Source organism: Papaver somniferum, chromosome 10, assembly GCF_003573695.1.
Source record: "Papaver somniferum cultivar HN1 chromosome 10, ASM357369v1, whole genome shotgun sequence".
NCBI lineage: Eukaryota > Viridiplantae > Streptophyta > Magnoliopsida > Ranunculales > Papaveraceae > Papaver > Papaver somniferum.
In genome coordinates this window covers 144,229,229-144,248,166 of record NC_039367.1, presented here as the reverse complement: position 1 = coordinate 144,248,166, position 18,938 = coordinate 144,229,229, and the positions used below count along the sequence as shown (strand labels likewise).

Below are 18,938 nucleotides of genomic sequence, written 5' to 3'. Positions count from 1 at the left end.
GCATGATTGTAAGTAAGAAAGCATTATAGTTTACCTAGTTAAAGAAATGCTAAGTTAGAACTTACAATGTGAGAATTCAGTTTTTGTTTAGATGTTTTGGTTGTTTCTTAGCCTAAGCGTAAACTGAATTCAAAATGTCGAATGAAGTGCGGGCTAATGAATCTGCAGGAGGTGAATTATATAAATCCATCATGCATCTCTTGGGCAGGAGGTCAATTATATAAACTCATCATGCATCTCTTGGACTTGAGAAATATTTATCCCACTGTATATTTAAGTGAGTTTGTTTATTAGTGTTTCAGTTAGCTCAATCCATCTATTTGATGTTAGAACACATCATCTCCAATGTTGTAGTAATGGTTATTGCTGATGTTTCAGTTCTTTCTGACTTGCTGGTCAATTTTTATACGAACAAATGTTTAAAATGATTTTGAGATGCCTGAAGCGAAGTTAATATTTAGTTTTCAGCTGATATTCATATGTATACATACATGTGCATCTACATGATAGAGTTCTATTAGCTTAGTTATCTGATAAAGTTTCATTTTTATCGTATCAAAACTAAAACGAGCCAGACTGTTCTATGATAAATCTCTTGCAAAAAAAACAAAATCTTTATTGTACAGTATAACTTAATTGTTTAAGTTTGTGTCATGTGCAGGCAAGAAAGTTTGCATGTAATGCTGAGAAAGTTGAAGCCAAAGAAATAAGTTAAGGTGATTATTGTTAAGAGTTCTCGTTCACAGGGAAGGTTGGTAAGTAGTGAAATATTTATAAGGCCGTATTGAGCACATTTGTGTCCCAATCCATACATGATTTTTGATTACATACATTTGTTTCGATAGGAATTGGTTAAGTGTGTGTATATATCGAAGTTCAGATTGTTTTTTCTTTTGCGTTTGGCATTTTTTAATTGTTTTAGTGTTGATTTTTGATTGCATCTTCAGGATGGAGAAGTACATGAAATTATGGGTGACTTTGATGAGCCTGAAACTCTTGCACCAACTGGATCTTCTGTTTTCCACTAGTTCTAGTATCCTTTCCAAATATTTTACATATTATGTACTTTCTCTTTTATTTGTATGCAGTATTAGGCTCTCTCAATAGATTCTGAGAACTAATTCACACATGCTTAAAATCTTGAAGCATATTCGGTTTTAAGTCAGATCTCTGTTCTTTGTGCCCAGGATTATTATTGCATGTAAACTTTGCATGATATGAAATATGACCTTGCTTTGGTAGTTATTAGATGCAATCCTCTCTCTCCCCATCTTGTTGGTTCTCATTAGATTAGATTATAGTATCATAGTTTTGTTCTGCACCTTTATGACTTTGTTTATCTCTAGATTTGGAAGTTTTGCACAGATGCCTCTTGAACACAAGCAATATTTATAATTAATAGAAGTTTGGTATTAAGCTTCAATATAAGCTTAGTACCAAACTCTTATTTCTCGTCTGATTGTCCCCTCATTATTATTGCTCGCTCTCTCTTTCAACCGCTTAGGCTTACATGGTTGGCAGTAGGTTTTATTATTGAAAAGCTTTGTTCTCCTTTCTGAATCTCAAAACTGAACACTTGTAGAAATTCTGGTATCAACACGCAGGTTATCCAAAAGGTCATGTTTTGTACATGCATTAACTGGGTTCTTGTACTTGATCTTCAACACTCATGGTATTTACTTGTACAACTCTATTGGCTTACGCTTGCCTCTGATTTTTTTTTATTCTTAAGCCATGCCTCTGAATGAACTCATACCTGAGCTTGTACATTAGGTTCCTCATTGATCTTATTACCTTTGATTGTTTTGTTTTTACTTCATTTTTCACATTTCAGTGGAACTTGCGTTAAGAGATGCGTACTACTGGTGTGGGCAACATGACTCTTTATCCTCTTGCTTTCTTGCAACCACCAGTTCCTGGGCATTCCATTCTGACATTATCAGGGAAGCTCACATTTTTTTTGATCATGACATCTCTATCTATGGCCTGGTATGTTGGTTAGTTTGCACCAAATGTAAGAAAGTATTATCAATGTACTTCGTTTAGAGGTTTTAGTTGGTTTTTAGCCCAAGTTTAAGCTGAATTCAAATGTGAATAGAGCATTTTTAACTTATATTGGTCTAAACAAAGGATTTATAAGCATTTTCTTGAGTATTGTGACCTCCCCACATTAATCAGCTGATGGCTTTTGCTGTTCATGTACACCATTATGAAGTAGGAATAAGTTGTTCATCATCATCGGAGTTTATAATTTTGTTGTTTAATCAATAGTTTTTTAGTTCATTGTTTTGTAATCGAATCCTAGAACTACAGATTTTAATCCTTTGTGTACTTTGAAACCAATGAATCAATAAATGTTAAATTGAATGATTATTTTTCTGCAAGTTTAATTTGATTCTCATTTTTATTTGATTTGAATTTGGTTTTCATTTGAATTCTAATTTGATTCTCATATGATTCTCATATGAGTTTCATTTGTGTTTCATTTCATATTTTTTCAGATTCAATCAGGCCAGACAGCCAATCTGAATCTATTTTTTTTATATTAAGATTTATAACAGTCATAAAGTATTGAAGTCAGTCATAAAGTATTTACTGTTAAAATCGGTCGTTGATATAAGATTTTCAACGACCCCAAGAGACACGTCATAGTTGAAAAAGACGCTCAAACAGCGACCCTTTCTTGACCGACAAAGCAAGTCATAGATACGAGTTAAATGACTTGCTTTGTCGGTCGCAAAACTGCTGATTTCCACTAGTGAGAAAGGCGAAAAAGGAGGAGAGAAGAGGCTGAGCAACGAGAATTAGAGGAGGTCGTGCGTCAAAACAGGCATGAAAACTGACTAAGACAGGCACGCTTGAAAAGACCGATGCAGCAACAAGAGAACCCATTCTCTAACGATGAAATCCTAAGAGAAATAGCAGAATTACTGGCTAAAGGGAAATATGGAGGGAGAAGGCAGCTAGAAGAGGCAATAACAGAAGCAGCAAAGACGCCCTTCGCACGACGGATACAATTAATAACAATACCCACGAAGTTTACACTACCCACATTTCCTAGCATCTTTGATGGATCTACATGCACAATCCAACAAATAAAGGCGTACAACTTAGCTTTACTACAATATGAAGATAACGATGCGGTCTTATGCAAGTATTTCCCAGCAGCCTCGCAGGAGAAGCTTTAAAGTGGTTTGAAGGATTTCCAGTAGGATCAATAATATGATTCCAGCACCTGCAGAGTTTGTTCTTAAGACAATACATCAGCAACAACATGCTAAGGCCAGGAATCGAGAAAGTATTCAGCCTAAGGAGGAGAACGAATAAAAGCCTGCGAGATGTGACAACTAGATGGAGGACAATGTGTAGCGAAATGGCAGGACGAGTGGATGAAAGAATATCATCATAGCATTCATCAATGCCCTATTTCCTACTGACTTGTTGTACACACATATATTCTGGATGAAGGACAGGATAACGATGGAGGAGCTACGCGAGTACCAGGAAGAGTATATTGCTCTTGAAGAAAAGAAGAGGGATATGTAATCTTACCCGGTTGCAGTCGTGAGTGAAAGGAGAGGGAATGCGAGTTTATTACCAAGGATGGCGAACGCTGTTGGGAAAACCTCGTAGGGAAGCAAAAAAAATGATCATAGAAGATCAACAAAAACAGGTAGCAATGAGTAGCAAAGATCAAGAAATGTATGAGCGAGAGTACAGAGAGAGGCAATATAACAATCATGCAGGAAACAACAAAGTCGCAAGATACGACAATCAGGGAGATGGATATGGAGGAAATAGGAGGTATTCCAATCAAGAAGCGAACCACAGAGTCCATGAGGAGGTCAGGATGCCACCTCTTAACACAACAGTGGATAAAGTATGGGAAGCTGTTATATTAATGTAGGAGATAACACCACCACCTAATCTAGGGCAAGAACCACCATCCGGAAGAAGAAGTAAAGAATTTTGTGCTTATCATCGCTTCCATGGCCATACAACGAATAACTGCAAGAACATACAAAGAATCATGTTAAAGATGATTGGACAAGGAAATCTTAACCACTTCCTAGCTACACCACTACCTCCTCCACCACAATTGCAACCAACAACAGGTGGATAGACATCAGGAGCAGACAAAGGAAAAAACACCTTTCTCATAGAAGTATGAGCAAATGCCAAGAATCTACATTGTAACTCAATAATACACTCATCAAAAGTATAGAAGACTTTCATGACAATATGCTGAGTCGAGTATATGCGAGGGATGCTGAAGGAAAATAAATATTGAATCTTGCAAAGATACCAAAGCACAAGGAATGGCAGAAACAACCAATCACATTTAGCGCAGAAGAAGTATCTGGAGAAGGCGAACTTCACGAGAGTCCCTTGGTGGTTAAACTGGATATAATACCAAAAGATAAGTTGGACAAAGGAGAAGATGAATAGGATGTCACATGGGCGATAAATAAGATACTAATTGACTCTGAGAGCTCGGTGGACATTCTGTTCTACCATACATACAAGAAGATGAGAGGAAAATATGAAGACTTGATTCCTTCAACTTATAAATATACGGCTTTAATGGATCAGCCAACAAGCCAAAAGGGGAAGTTACCATGCGAATCCCTCTCAAGATAGTCTCTACAGAAATAACCTTTTGTGTCGTGGATGTTGAATCTCCATACAATGCATTAATTGGAAGACCATGGTTGCATAGCGTTATGGGAGTGGATTCCACATATCATCAAAGTATTAAATTCACATTACCTCAAGGCGTTGGAATCATCAGAGGAGACACTAATGAAGCGAAAACATACAATGAAATTGATGTTGAGAAAAGTGAAGTGCGTTCGAATAAAAGAAGAAATTGGAATCGTGACGTAGAAGAAAACAAGAGGTGCGAAAGATTGATGGTTACCTTCATAACGAAAGAAGAAGAAGTCGAGCAGTACCATGAAAGTGAGGAATTATCAAAAGAAGAAGATGTTGGGATCAAAATGGAGAATCAAGGAGGAAACAACAATAATGAAAATCACATGAAAGCAGTCAAAGAAGCATAAAAGCATGAATACGCGAAGCATTACAACATGGGAGAATTAGTCATGAGTGAAATACCACCATATCAAAAACAAGGGAGAAAGAAGAAAGGGAAAGTAACATGGGCTGGACATTATGTGGTGAAGAAATACGTTGGTGATGGTATGTACAAGTTAATATAAAGAGATGGAAGAAATATGGAGAGTAGGCTTTATAACAAGAAATATCTAAAGAAGTATTACTGTTAGGACGTGCGACAACATCAATTCAAAAGTATTACCTACATGCGAAGTGGATGAAGAAGTTAAAGGGGCGAGGTAGCTATTAGATTATTATAAAGTATTAGTAAGATATTTCTATTTGTGCGAAATAAGAAGAAAAAACAAAATCAGAATTGTACAAGCAGAGATTATTAATAGAAAAATTTTGTTCCTTCTACAACAAATACTCCTAATATACAAGCAGAAAAACGAGGAAAAAATAAGACCTCGCTAGGGGGAAACAAAATTTAAAACCTCTAACTAGGGAGGCCAGGTATCCAATTATGGCGTGTACCCTAGTTCGTACTTGTGCAAGAGGCAATATAAATAATCCCTAACGCGCGTCATAATTGGGGAAAACTAGTAATGTATGGCTCGGGCGAAATCCATACCATCCCTGGAGCCTGAGTCATGGATATTGAGGGAGAAATAAAATCCTATCCGGTATAGACTCCTTAGTCGAAAGACTAAGGTACTAAGTTCTCTATCATGGAGTGTAGAAACTCGACCAGGGCGTCGCGGTACACGGTTGAGCCATGGGTGTCGGGGGCGTCTGGAGCGTACCTCACCGCTCTTGGCAAGTCTCTGGGTATGATAGACTCGGTCCTCAGGATACCCCACTTAGGGTGCGATCTCGAAAGAGACCGCGAAAACAACTTGTTGTTGCATCACTGGATGGGAGGAGCCAACCCCAACCCGGTAGGGGTACACCTCCTTGAAAGGACAACCAGGGAGAAGATAAGGACGACACCCTGCATTATGGAGCTGAATTGTGTCAAAAGACGTCAATATCATAGGACTATAACTCAAACAAGAGTATAGACCTGTCGTATTGGTGCATAAAAAAAATCCTGCAGAGGCAATAATACGAAAGATGATAAGACGAGATCAATGGGTCGCTGCGAAAGCGTAGAGACCTCATGTGATTTCGTCGCAAGACCAAAATGAATACCCTGAGGCAAAGATAAGTCATATTAACAGTGGAGGCTGATTAAGACCTCTAATTAGAGAGGCTCAATAAGACCTCACGAACAAACACAAAATACCGCACTAACATTATTTTTGCAGGATGAAATAAAAGCAGAGGCAAAGGTATGATTAAAACAAAAAAGTATGATTTTGATTTACAAAGATAACATAAATAACTGAGGATTTAACAGAGGCAATTGAACTCCTACGAATAAAAGAGGCAAGAATGGGATTATAAACACAATAAAATATGTTATTCACACTAGCATAATTGCCTCGTGTCAAACATGATAGCAATCATATATTCGCGCACATGATAAACTTATACACATGTATTATTATATTCGTGCACATGATGGACTTACACACATGTATTACTAACACAAATTATTAGAAAGGAAAGCATCTTTCTTTTGATAAACAGTCAGGAGAAGGAGGGAGAAGCATAAAAAAGGTGAAATCTATTAAAGGATGAAAGATACTCAGTATATGTACAAAGAGGAAGGTATAATATAAAGAATGAAAAAGAAGGAGAAAGAAAACAACTACTTCTTGCCAGCATTATCTTCATCAAACTCAGAGTCCCGATCTTCTTCATCAGAATCCTCATATTCAGCATCACTATCTGAGATTTCGGAAGTTTCTTCATTTTTCGAAGGAGCCTCAAACTCATAATGAGATGGGAAAGGAATGCGATGTTCATAGCAAAACTCGCCCACTTCCTCTTTAATAGCCCCATCACGTATGCGAATAGCATCTTTGGTTAAGTTGAAAATGGTGGCTTTGAGCTTTTTCTTGAGTCGACGGCACTTGGTATCACGAGCTATGAATTTCGCTTCCAATCTTTCAATCTCAGCAAAAGACTTCGCCTGTAAGCTTTCAATATCTCTCTGATACTTCTGCTCCTTTTCGAGGAATTCCTTCTCAACAGCTGCGAAGAGATAAGGATAAGAGTCAAAATCGCACAAACACAACACAAGAGATAAAATAAGGGAAAAATTATTAACAAAGACAATGAGAAACCTTCTTTTTCGAAAATGATGGTTTTAACCAGGGATGCATGGTCAGATTCTAAATTAACATTTGTAGCCAACTCCAGACTAGCATTATCAAGGACTCTAGCAGCCCATGCAAACTCGGCATCATTCTCTATTAGAAGACGAGAGGAAGTTTATTTTCACGGGCGAGAAGAGCATCCCTTTCACTTATAGCACAATCCCTTTCCATTTGAATATTGAGTTGAGCCTCATGAAATTGCTTCAAAGCCTTTGCACCATTAGCGGTTACCTGATATTTCTCTGTTATAAGAGTATTCTTTTTGGCTTCTAAAATTCTAATTCTCTCTCTATCCTCACGGGCGCAACGTTGAAAAGTCCTATTAGAAACTAACAATGGTCTATGATCAAAAATAAGGGCTTTTTATTTTAGCCTTAATTCCTTCCATCTAAGATTCTCTAGACCTCGCATGGGGAAATTTTCCACCGAGGGGTTAAGAAGCTCTAAAGGGCATCATTATCATCAGGAAGTCTACCCGCCTCTTCGGTTAAGTTATAAAGCTCCGCAAGTTTAAGTAGTATAAAAAATATGAAGACATAACAAAATTCACAAGGTATGAGGAAGTGAAAAGAAACACACCTACTAGCTGATTGTTCCTTTGACGAAGAGTATCTGCCTCCCCTTCAATCTTCGCACACTCAACCTCCAAGGAGTGATTCTTCTTATGAGAATCAGAGGAAACCGCATGAGAAGCTCGCGCCACCTGTAAGGACCATAAGATAAAGGAATTCAAAATAATTAAAATACAAATAAAAAACATTAGCTGAAACTCACCCCAACCTACAAGAGAAGGAGAAGACATACCATGGAAGCCATACCAAATAGGAACTCATAAGATATGGCTAAGGCAGATCCTCGCAGAGATTCATGACTCAAAGTGGGGGCATCGCATATGGATGAAATCATTTGGCAGGTGCGAACTAAGTAATCATCACCAGCAGTTGCGAAAGAATCTTTGAAGATGAGAGATAATTGGGCCATGGGGGAAGCTGAAATAGGTTCATCAGGGAACGGTAGCTCATTTTCATGAGAGAGAGGAATTGAAGAATTAGGAGACGAGGTATTAGAGGTAATATTTCTCTTCTTCTTGGGATTACTCTTCTTGTTGACATTCTTCGCGGAGGACTTGGAAGCAACGGTTTTTCCCTTAAGCTTTGTGCGAGTGGAAGTCTCTTTCTCACCCTCAGAAGAATCTTCATCATCAGTGCCACCAATATCTATCCCATCCACCTTTTCACACAGATAAAGATAAGAAATATAGGCAACAATATTGTAAAAGTAAAATTAAAAGTATTTCTTACTTCATCGGTGGTCGAACGTAGAGATTCCAGTGTGCTTTGTTTCTTGTGAGCATTATATTCCTTCTTCAACTTGGAAATTTGAAGGTGAAGAAACTAGTAACACACATAAAAATGGAAGTAAAATAAAGAAATATTAATAAAAGGGGCGACGGTTAGAAAGACATACCCCTTTCTCCTCCTCAATCCAACTAAACTCCCAAGGAGAGCAGAGCGAAAAACCCTCAGGAAATGGGATTTATCAACCTATTGTCGCCATAACCGGTGATATATGGACCCTCAAGAATAACAGGATAAACATCCCAGCGATTTTCATTAGAGTTCCGTGAAGTGCGATTAGTCTTATCGTTAAAATCAACATCTCGCATAATCCTTCGATTCTCTGCGAGGCCATCTTTCCTTGACAGACGAACATCCCAGCGAGATGACTCAGACTTCATAATCACCACTTCGTAGTTAGCAAAGAAGCTCTCAACAGTATAATCAGAAGAAATAATTTCTAAGTCAGTACACGCTTCATTCCTGTATTCTCTAGGATAAAGGGATCTTAATCCAGCCGCACGACGAGCGAACTCCACCATAATCCTTATAGCGTCCCCGCTCAACTGAAAAATCGCACGTTTAAATTTATCATGTGATAGTATTTTATAAAACAGAGGAATTCGCGGATCCAAGAGAGGGATAGGCAGACCAGCGAGAAGCTTTATAGTTCTTATCAAACTGATGAAGAAGGAGCGGATAATGTGAAACCTTTATCCCTAAGGTCGACCTGTAACTTATCAAACTGTTCTACCATTCTCCAACCTGGCTTGTGCCCCGTTGTAGTTCTTGTAGAATGGGATTATAAATATCAAAGTAGTCAAGATAGCCAAGATGATCAAAGGGGTGAAATAATACAACAGACAGAAACATAAATAACAGTTGGAACGAACAAAGATCAAGGATCAAAATCTGACGGAAAAAATAACCACAGTAAGAAAAGAAAGGTTGCAGAGGTTGAAGGAAAAAAGTGAAAAGAAAGGAATGAAAACGAGAAGGAGGCTTATAAAGGATTTTGTTTCCTCCCCATGAGATACACTTTTATGAATGCATTAATGAGTGAAAGGATATGGAGTGACAGTTGCAGGGATTATTCGCAACGTGTTCAAAAATAAAGCGATAAGAATGACACGTGGAGAATTTAAAGACCGAGATCTCGGAATAATGTCAGTTAAGGAATATGAAAAGTTGATAAGGTGCGGAAAATCGCATAAAAGGTGCGAAGAGGATTATAAGAGAAGTTTCTCTCATCGCTCTTTCCATAATAAAGATCGCTAAGAGAAGAGGCAAAATGTAGGGGTTAAATATCGCATCCATAGGTATCATGCGAAGCGGTACTATTATAAGGAGGCGAACGTACTCGCACGTATTATATCCCAGATGACGGAATCAATGACGTCATAAGGTCACAAAAGTGTGAAGCCAGTGCGAAGTTCAAGAGCACGTGCGAGAAGATCCAATACACGGGTGCGAACACATCGCACGTCAGATCCGGAAATAGGGGCTTTATTAGCTGTTATCCACTATGTAAAACTCCTATATATAGGACCAACCACCCTTGTGTTAGGAGAGGTCTTTTTGAGAGTTAAGGTAGAACTATAGGAGAGAGAAAGTGATTTGCTCCCCAAGTTAGGGTTTTATCTTCTTCTTTCCTTGTATTGATTTCTAAGCTTAATAAAATCCTTATAAGTGTTTTTCATGATGATTTCCTAATTTGTTATATAGATTATCTGAGGGGTGTAGTAGTGAGATTTTTCACTACTACATAATGTGTGCATGACCAAATTTGGCAGATACCAGATTTAATTGTCAAATATGGGAGATTCGGAAGTTCCCAAGTTAGAGCTTCTCCAATGGTGGTTGTTTGTATATCTTAGCTGACAACAAAAACAAGACATTCTCATTCCAATTTTTCCTTAAATTTAGGGAGGAAAAATAGTTCATCTCCGATGGTGTTGTTTGTGATTTTTAATGGATTAGATGTAACTTTTATTTTTAGTGATTTTTAGATTTTATTAGAGTTAGAAATGGTTATTTAATATATTAGAATTAATATAGGTAAGCTAAAGCTTACTAGGACAGTTTGACATTGTCAAGGTGAATGTCTAAAAATCCACATTCACCTTGACAATGTCTAACAAAGATTAAGCCATGTCATCTTCACATCCATGTAAGATATTGGGGTTGAAAATGAATTTTAAGGAAAATGTCTATCCTATATGGACTTAGACATTTATCTTCACATACAATCCATTGGAGAAGCTCGCCTTGTTTCAATTGTTTCAATACTGTACATGAAAACAAAGCTTCCGTTATTCCTGCACCGGCCCATTACAGGCACTCTAATTGACAAAGGCATATGAACATACATTATACATTTGTACGTATCACTTGTTTCCTATCAAAACTCCGAATTCATTTTTCATTCAACGAAAGTTTTAATCGCGCAACGACAAAGGCATTTAACCACAAATTAATTATATTCCATTTGAAAAAAAAAAGTTATTAACTCACCAAGAAAACTGCTGTGTTAGAGCTGGAATCGATGGAGAGAATATTAATGCTTTATCTTAGTATCTTAGGGGTATATTTTTGTATCCTTATCTCTTTTTTGCCATTAAAATTTAAAACAAGCAAGTGGAGAATTTCTTGTATTCTTAATTAATTTACAGATTTATCTGATTAGTATGGATAAATGGGAGTGGCAATGCATTGAAGTCCCCTCTTAAATTGGTGAAATCTCACTTGGACTTTTTTTTTTTGGACAGATTGAGTATTTAATAATGAAGATTCTAGGTAATTAAGATAAGAATATCATTAATTAACCCAATTAATCAATTTTATTGTTAGTTTAGGAAAATACAATTTATTATAATACGTTTTGGAAACTACTCATGAATGTAAGGCTGCACAAAACCGACTCAACCCACTTACCCAATCCACACCCGCCCCAATCCACCCGCCTAGGAGCGGGTCGATCATGAGCTCACAACATCAAAATCCATCGTATGGTGGGTCGATTGTGGGTGACAGCTTCCCTCATCCGACTCAACCCACCCACCCACCTAAATATTTCTAAGTTAATACTGACCCTTAAATTACCTATCCTAGATGAATCACATCCGTTGAAGTAATGATATATAATGCCTAAACCTAATCATCGCCAACTTCTCTTCACTGAAGACTGAAGAGTCTTCAATCAGTTGAACTCATTTCTTGTTATTGTTATTTTTATCACTTTACACGCAGTTTGTAATTTTGCACCCACTTCTTACTTCTCTGGATTTTAATTGTCATTTGTTTACACTTGATTTGGGGTCAGGTTTTTGATAAAAGCTATTACATCCAATCTGTAAGAGTCGAAGTTATTTGTATACAGGTAAGTATGTAACTGTAATGTATGTTCATTATATTTTATGGTGGGTAATCCACCACCCACCCGATCCAACCCACGGTAATGTGGGTCGGATGAAAACCGACCTATTGTTATGTTGGGTTGGTTACGGTTGACAACTTCTGTTACCCACCATCAGAGGGTGTGGGTGAGACAAAAACCGACCCAAACCGACCCATGTGCAGCCCTACATAAATGTAATAACACGATTTATTTTATGCCTTTTTTAATCTGCACCTACAATATTTGCCAGCACTATAAATTACTCCAATTACTTGCCATTGCTCCAAAAAACAAAATATCTTCTCTTGTAACATAATGAAAATGAATCTTTGCTCCTTTAGCGTTTTACTATTGCATTTTGCAGTACTTATTCCAAATCATATATGTGTTGAGAGCAGAAATGTGGATTATTCTAGTGTAAAGGAATTTATAAGTAGGGATGATGATAAATCACCTCAAGGAACAAGATGGGCTATTCTTCTTGCTGGTTCGGATGGTTATTCGAATTATAGGCATCAGGTATATAAGTATCAAAATCCATGGTTTTGTTTTGTTTTTTTGTTTTATTTTGTAGTTAAAAATAATTTCATAGCAATTTTCCCTTTTATTATGTCTAGGCTGATGTATGCCATGCATATCAAGTCTTAAAAAAAGGAGGATTAAAAGATGAAAACATAGTAGTTTTCATGTACGATGATATTGCGTTCAATGAGAAAAACCCTAGACCAGGTGTTATCATTAACAATCCTCGCAGTGAGGATGTTTACCATGGAGTTCCAAAGGTACATATACTCATCAGCAATGCAAATTACACAAAGAATTTTGATTTCAAGCTATAAATTGTCTATTCGTTCCAATTTCAGGATTATATCGGAAGCGATGTAAATGTCAATAACTTTTTAAACGTTCTTCACGGAAATAAGTCTGCTCTTACAGGCAAAGGGAGTGGAAAAGTTGTTTCCAGTGGTCCTAATGACACAATCTTTGTTTACTATGCTGATCATGGTGGTGCAGGTGTACTCTCTATGCCAGGCGTATTTTCGGAGCCCTTGTATGCGAACGACTTTAATGATGCATTGATAAAAAAACATAAAACCGGAACATACAAAAGTATGGTGATCTATCTTGAAGCCTGTGAAGCGGGAAGTATGTTTGAGGGCTTACTAAAACCTAGAATGAATATATATGTAACGACAGCATCGAATGCTCACGAAAGCAGTTGGGGATACTATTGTCCTGATGATGTTCCGGCTGCTCCATCTGAATATACTACTTGTCTGGGTGATTTGTACAGTATTGCTTGGTTAGAAGAAAGGTATGTGTTTCATGGCTTCGCTTATGAAATTTGAACCAAAATTCAATGATGTCATTTGATAATTCCATCATGTTTTGATATCTCCATTTCTCATGGCTATGGGGCAGTGAAAAACATAACATGAAGACTGAATCTTTGGGGAAGCAATTTGAAGTGGTAAATTATGAAAACTAATAATAAAACTCTTCAATTTTCTAATAAAGATTTGGATATGTAACTATTAATGAGATATTTTTTGGGTAATTTGGGCAGGTGAGAAGAAGAACTTTGTACGAAATTTCAGATAATGGATCACATGTAATTCAATATGGAGATATTAAACAACTTAGAAACCAAAGTATGTATACTTATATTGGTACGAATCCAGAAAATGATGAGTACAAGTTTTCAATAGAAACCAACTCGAAACCGGTTCAAATGCTATCCCACACAAGGAATCAACGTGATAACGATCTCATTCATTTCCAGCTACAGGTATGCTTCCCTGATTATTTAATTCGAATTACCATTACTTTTTTTGTGCTTTGCGTTTGTAAATTGTTTGTGTTTCAATTGTTGCACTAGTATCAAAATGCTCCGGAGGGATCTGAAAAGAAAGCTAAAGCTTGGCAGAGATACCAAAATGTTGTGCAAGATAGAAATTATGTAGACGGCAGTATGGATCTCATTGGGAAGTTTCTATTTGGAACAACCGAGATGGCGTCCGAGGTGCTGAAGGCTGTAAGACCTTCTGGACAACCTGTTGTTGATGACTGGAGTTGTTATAAGACAATGGTGAGAAATCTTAATTGAACTCGTCTTAAATTTAGTGTCACGCCTTTTGGGAACTGTTGTATGCCTAATCAAGTTTTCTATCTATCATGTTTAGGTGGAAGCATATAAGAAAAACTGTGGAACATTTTCTCGATATGGATTGAAATATATGCGAAGTTTAGCAAATATGTGCAATGCAGGTGTTAAACCAGAGAAGATGGCTCAAGCCTCGGACTATGCTTGTAGTACCCTTCGTAAGAGCTCTCTTCAGCACTGATTACATAATCAGTCCCAGATATCATAGTTGTTTCTTTGTCTTTTTAAAGAATATTGGTGTATAAGTGTATCATTGTCTTTTTAAACATCATACAGTAGTATTTATTTAGAAACCTATTATAGGGGTTCCAACAAAAAAATTTTGAGGGCTCCTATGGATTCAACTACCCGAGATGAAGATAAAGGGGACCCTATGTATAATCATTAATAACCAACCTAAACCTAAAACTAAAACAAAAACAAAAACAAAAACGAAAGGAAAATCGTATCTTCTTCTCCCCACCTCTTTTTCTGTTCTTCTCCCCCACCTCTTGTTCCTCTTCCTCTAAACCGCAAAATCATTCATCTGCTATTAGAACCGTCGTATACGATGGGACAAAAGTTTCTAATGGAAACAAGAATCCAAATCCAAAGTTAACATCATATGTAAGCAATCCACCACAATCAGATGAATTTAGGGTTCTAAAATTCAGTTTCAGAACTTCCTACGGCGGAAAAAACTTACGTTTTGAACCGGAGACTTAACCTACGGGTTGAAAAAGAAGAATTCCAAACCGTATTGTTTTTCTACGGTGGAGAATATTCAAACTTTCACTCCGTAGAAAACCCTATATTTGTCCAGCTTCTTCTGTGTTTGCATACGGATGATGTTTCAAACTGTAAATATTTTTTTTTTCATAAAAAATTTCACACCGTAGTTAGGTATATTAGAGTTTTTTTCCAAACCGTATGCTTCTCTGAGTTCACATACGGTTGGTGTTTCATAGCGTAGTTTGTTTGTTTTTTTGTCACAGGTCAAGAAATCACACATTTTCTTAAGCGAACAGGTCACAGGTCAAGAAATCACACTTTTCTGAAGCCAACAGGTCTACAAAGAAACATTGGACTGATAATTACAACAACTTTTGAAAATGACATCCATGAATGCTTATGAAGTTAGCATGGCTAATGGCCACTTCTGAATGCTATTAAGTCACAAAAACAAAACACATAAATGACTGTGATTTGAAACTGAGGTTCCATTAACGTGTATGAACTGAACATTGCTCCACTTTTGAAGGAAGTTAAGTCTACAAATTTTCACACCGTACTTTGGTATATGATAGACGCATTTATGTGTCTAATATAGCTCATTTGTATATATTGTTGGTGCTCGATATCGTACTTATTTGGTTATTTTATTTATTTGTAGGTGTTTTTGGAAGAATAAGGCTTTGTGGCGAAATTGGCTAAAAATGCGTCATTTGGACCTCCGTTGATAACTACCAGAAGCACCCCAGAAGTATGTTGGAGACACCCAGAAGTACCCCGGAGGAACCCCGGAAAAGTCCGGAAAACATCCAAGAAAAATTACTAAAGGCACCCAAGATTTGGTTATTTCCACCCCAAGAATTTTATTTCAACCCCACTTGCTATTCGCACCCCATCAGAGGATAGGGGGCATTCCTTCTCAAAATTCAAAAATGGGTTTTTGGCGGGAAGACTTGTTACAGCACTGGCAGATTTGGTGATCGAATTTTGGACATGATTTTTGGAGATTCAATTGTTGTATTTGCTACTAATGGGCTGTAATTGAGTAAACAAGTCTGTTACGATCGATTGGACCCAACCAATTGGGCTGGAATGACCAGGAGAATGGATCAAAGTCCAACCAGGACACGTACTCTCTGTTTAACTTTCAAAGCTATTTTCAAGAGATTCTGGGAGAGTTTTGTGCTGAAGTAAACTATACTTGGTCCTGTTCAAGTCTTGATAAGAGTTTGGTAGCAAATTTATAGCTAACAAACGCGTACAGGGAGATCACAAGAGAGATATTTTCTCAACAGCGCAGAGAAGAGAGAAGAAAGAAGAAGTCGGATTCACTCGAGATTTTTGGGGGTTTGATAGCTATATAAGTGTTGGTTCGAGTCATAAAAAGGGTTAGAAACCCTTAGGAGAGAATTGGGAGTAGAGGAGAGCCGAGGAGAAGAGATTACAGAGAGTTAGAGTGCTGCTGCTGCTGCTGTTCGAGGAGGAAGAAGAGGAAGAACAGACCTGCTAAGGCAGTCGTTCTTCAACAGTCTTAAAACCAGAAACTAGTGTCGTAGTTCAACAGCGCTAGATATGTATCGTTTATAAACGGCAATACTCATCTTTGTAACAGTGACGCTGTAACGTTTATACAGCGTTGCAAACTTCTCTCTATCACCATATTCATCAATAAAAACACCTATTAAGTCATGAACACATCTTTTGATTATATTTTTGGGATGAGGAGCTAAACCCATTAGCCTAGACGACGGAGGAAGCCATTGGCACAAAATTTATTGGTATAATTCTAATTTTTATATTTATTTGCAATATTATTATTTGATTATTTGCACGAATTAAAATTGAATTAATAGTTTTATTGAGTAATTGTGAATTGACTTGATGAAGCATGCTGCGTTTTAGTAACTTTTGATGTTTTATGCTTTTTAATTACAATTATTACTTCAAAAACTTATTTGAGGCAAATATTAGAATTGATTTTAAAGATAAAATTGCATAAGAACTATTTAGAGTTTACTATTAAAATGGTCATTGGTGGAATCCTAGTCTTGGTGTTTTTCTATAAATTTGAATTATTTTGTTTATTTTCCTTTTAAATTAAATCTAAAAAAGAAATTGTTTTCTTCACAAGTCCTAAAGAACCTTTTTATCACTACAACTACAATCACTATTTAAAAACCATCAATTTTTGGCGCCGCCGACGCGGACCTGTGTTTAGTTAGCATTTTTTTTTAGATTTTTTTTTTATTTATTTGTTCTTCTTTACGTTTCTGGTTTTTTGTCTTTTTCTTTCAGATTCTTGAAGTTGGAGCGAAAGAAATTTTTGCCAAAGTTTTTGGTGGACATTTAAAGACTTGGAGTAAAAGGCAAAGCAAAAGGAGCAAAAGAAGAAGAATTTTATTTATTTTTTTTGATAAAAGAGAGAAAAAAAAAGAGAGACATTTTTTTTTTTAATTTTTTTTTAGACTTTCTTTTCTTTTGTATTTTTTTTTGGACTTTGGACATTAATTTTGGACATTTTTTTATTTTTATACCCTACGGAAGGGTACCCTTAAATAAACTGTTTGCAGGGAAGGACGACGATTACATATCGTCTCGGCCCCTCGGGTTCGCACACGACATAGGAGTCGTGGCCCGAGTCGACACAACGGTTCATCCCCGTCTGGTACGGGAGGTAAGTCCAATCGAAACACTCGCGAATCTCCTGCAAGCGGGTTACTGTATTCCTTAAGGTGATAATTGTTTGAGGACGAACCGGACTGTTTTATATTCCTAGTAAAGGGCAAGGCCTGGCCTAAACAAGATAAGGGTTCGGATTTCATCACCGCTCCCTTCTTGCCCGCCTTAGGAAAACGAAACCTAAAGCGAACCTAAGCCTAAAATTTGGACTAGAAAGAGACCTATAGGGTATCGAGCTTAACAGGACAATCATTCGAAAAATATTGGTTACTCTTTTAAGCACACCTTGAAGTTCTTGACGGTTTCTGCGAGTTGAATGCGTGACTGCGCCGCATTGGATCGGTGAGGTTTTGGGTATCAAAGCTCCACTGAGCTTCCCTCGCTCGATTCAACTTACTTTAACTCGGATTGATTCCAGAGGGGTTTGCTTAAATTGTAACGAATTCCCTTTCGAAGGATTAGAAGCTGGTCTAGAAACAATCTAAGTGGAGCCATCATGCTTGTTGTTTGCTAGAAATCTTTAGGTTTGCTGTGGTAAAGTCGAGTCAGCCTGCTGTGTGATTGCTAGAACCTTCCTGTTAGGATTTTTATTTATTTTTGAATTCTTTTTAGTGTATGCCCGATTTTGTTAATAGGGCTTGGAAAAGAGATACTCTAGGTCGATTGATTAGCGAAAAACCTAGTAGTTCTTCTGATTTAAGCAGGGAGCTCGAAGACTCTTTTTGAGAGCCCTGTTTTTGGAAACTTCAGTTTTGAGAATTTATCTCTGAGTGAAAAGTACCCCTAGTACTCTTGTGCCAACGATGGCAACTTTGAAAGATTACATGTTCCCAACTAGGACCAACCGAGCTTCATGCATTAAATTGCCAGCCACTACGGCTAATTTTGAGATAAAACCTAGTATTCTTCAGATGATCCCTATATTCTTAGGAAAAGATGAGAACCCTTATTTCATATTAGGGACTTTGAGGAAATCTGTGGGACAATTAGAATAAAAGACCTTACTGATGAAGTCTTGAAACTTAAGATGTTTCCCTTTTCTTGAGAGATAAAGCCAAGACCTGGCTAAACAACCTACCATCTGAATCCATTGAAACATGGCAGGAACTTATTGCTGCTTCTATATGAAATTCTACCCTAAGCATAAAACTGCAGCTGTTAGGCAGAAAATTAGTGCTAGTGTGCAACAAGAGGGAGAGTCTCTTTATAGGTTTTTAGAGCGATTCAATGATCTCCTATCTCAGTGTCCTCACCATGGATTTGATAATATGAAACTTGTACAGATTATTTATGATGGTTTAGACTATTCGACCAAAGCCATGGTT

General features: G+C 37.1%; 1 protein-coding gene across 1 annotated transcript; it reads left to right on the top strand.

Moving 5' to 3' along the window:
• Window positions 1–12,367: 12,367 nt before the first annotated feature.
• LOC113319121 (vacuolar-processing enzyme alpha-isozyme-like) lies at window positions 12,368–14,586 on the top strand. Its single transcript, XM_026567399.1, has 7 exons — window positions 12,368–12,578; window positions 12,677–12,841; window positions 12,923–13,374; window positions 13,482–13,530; window positions 13,627–13,848; window positions 13,939–14,148; window positions 14,243–14,586. The coding sequence occupies exons 1-7, from the start codon at window positions 12,375–12,377 to the stop codon at window positions 14,402–14,404; spliced, it is 1,464 nt and encodes a 487-aa protein (XP_026423184.1). The 5' UTR covers window positions 12,368–12,374; the 3' UTR covers window positions 14,405–14,586.
• The last annotated feature ends 4,352 nt before the right edge of the window (window positions 14,587–18,938 follow it).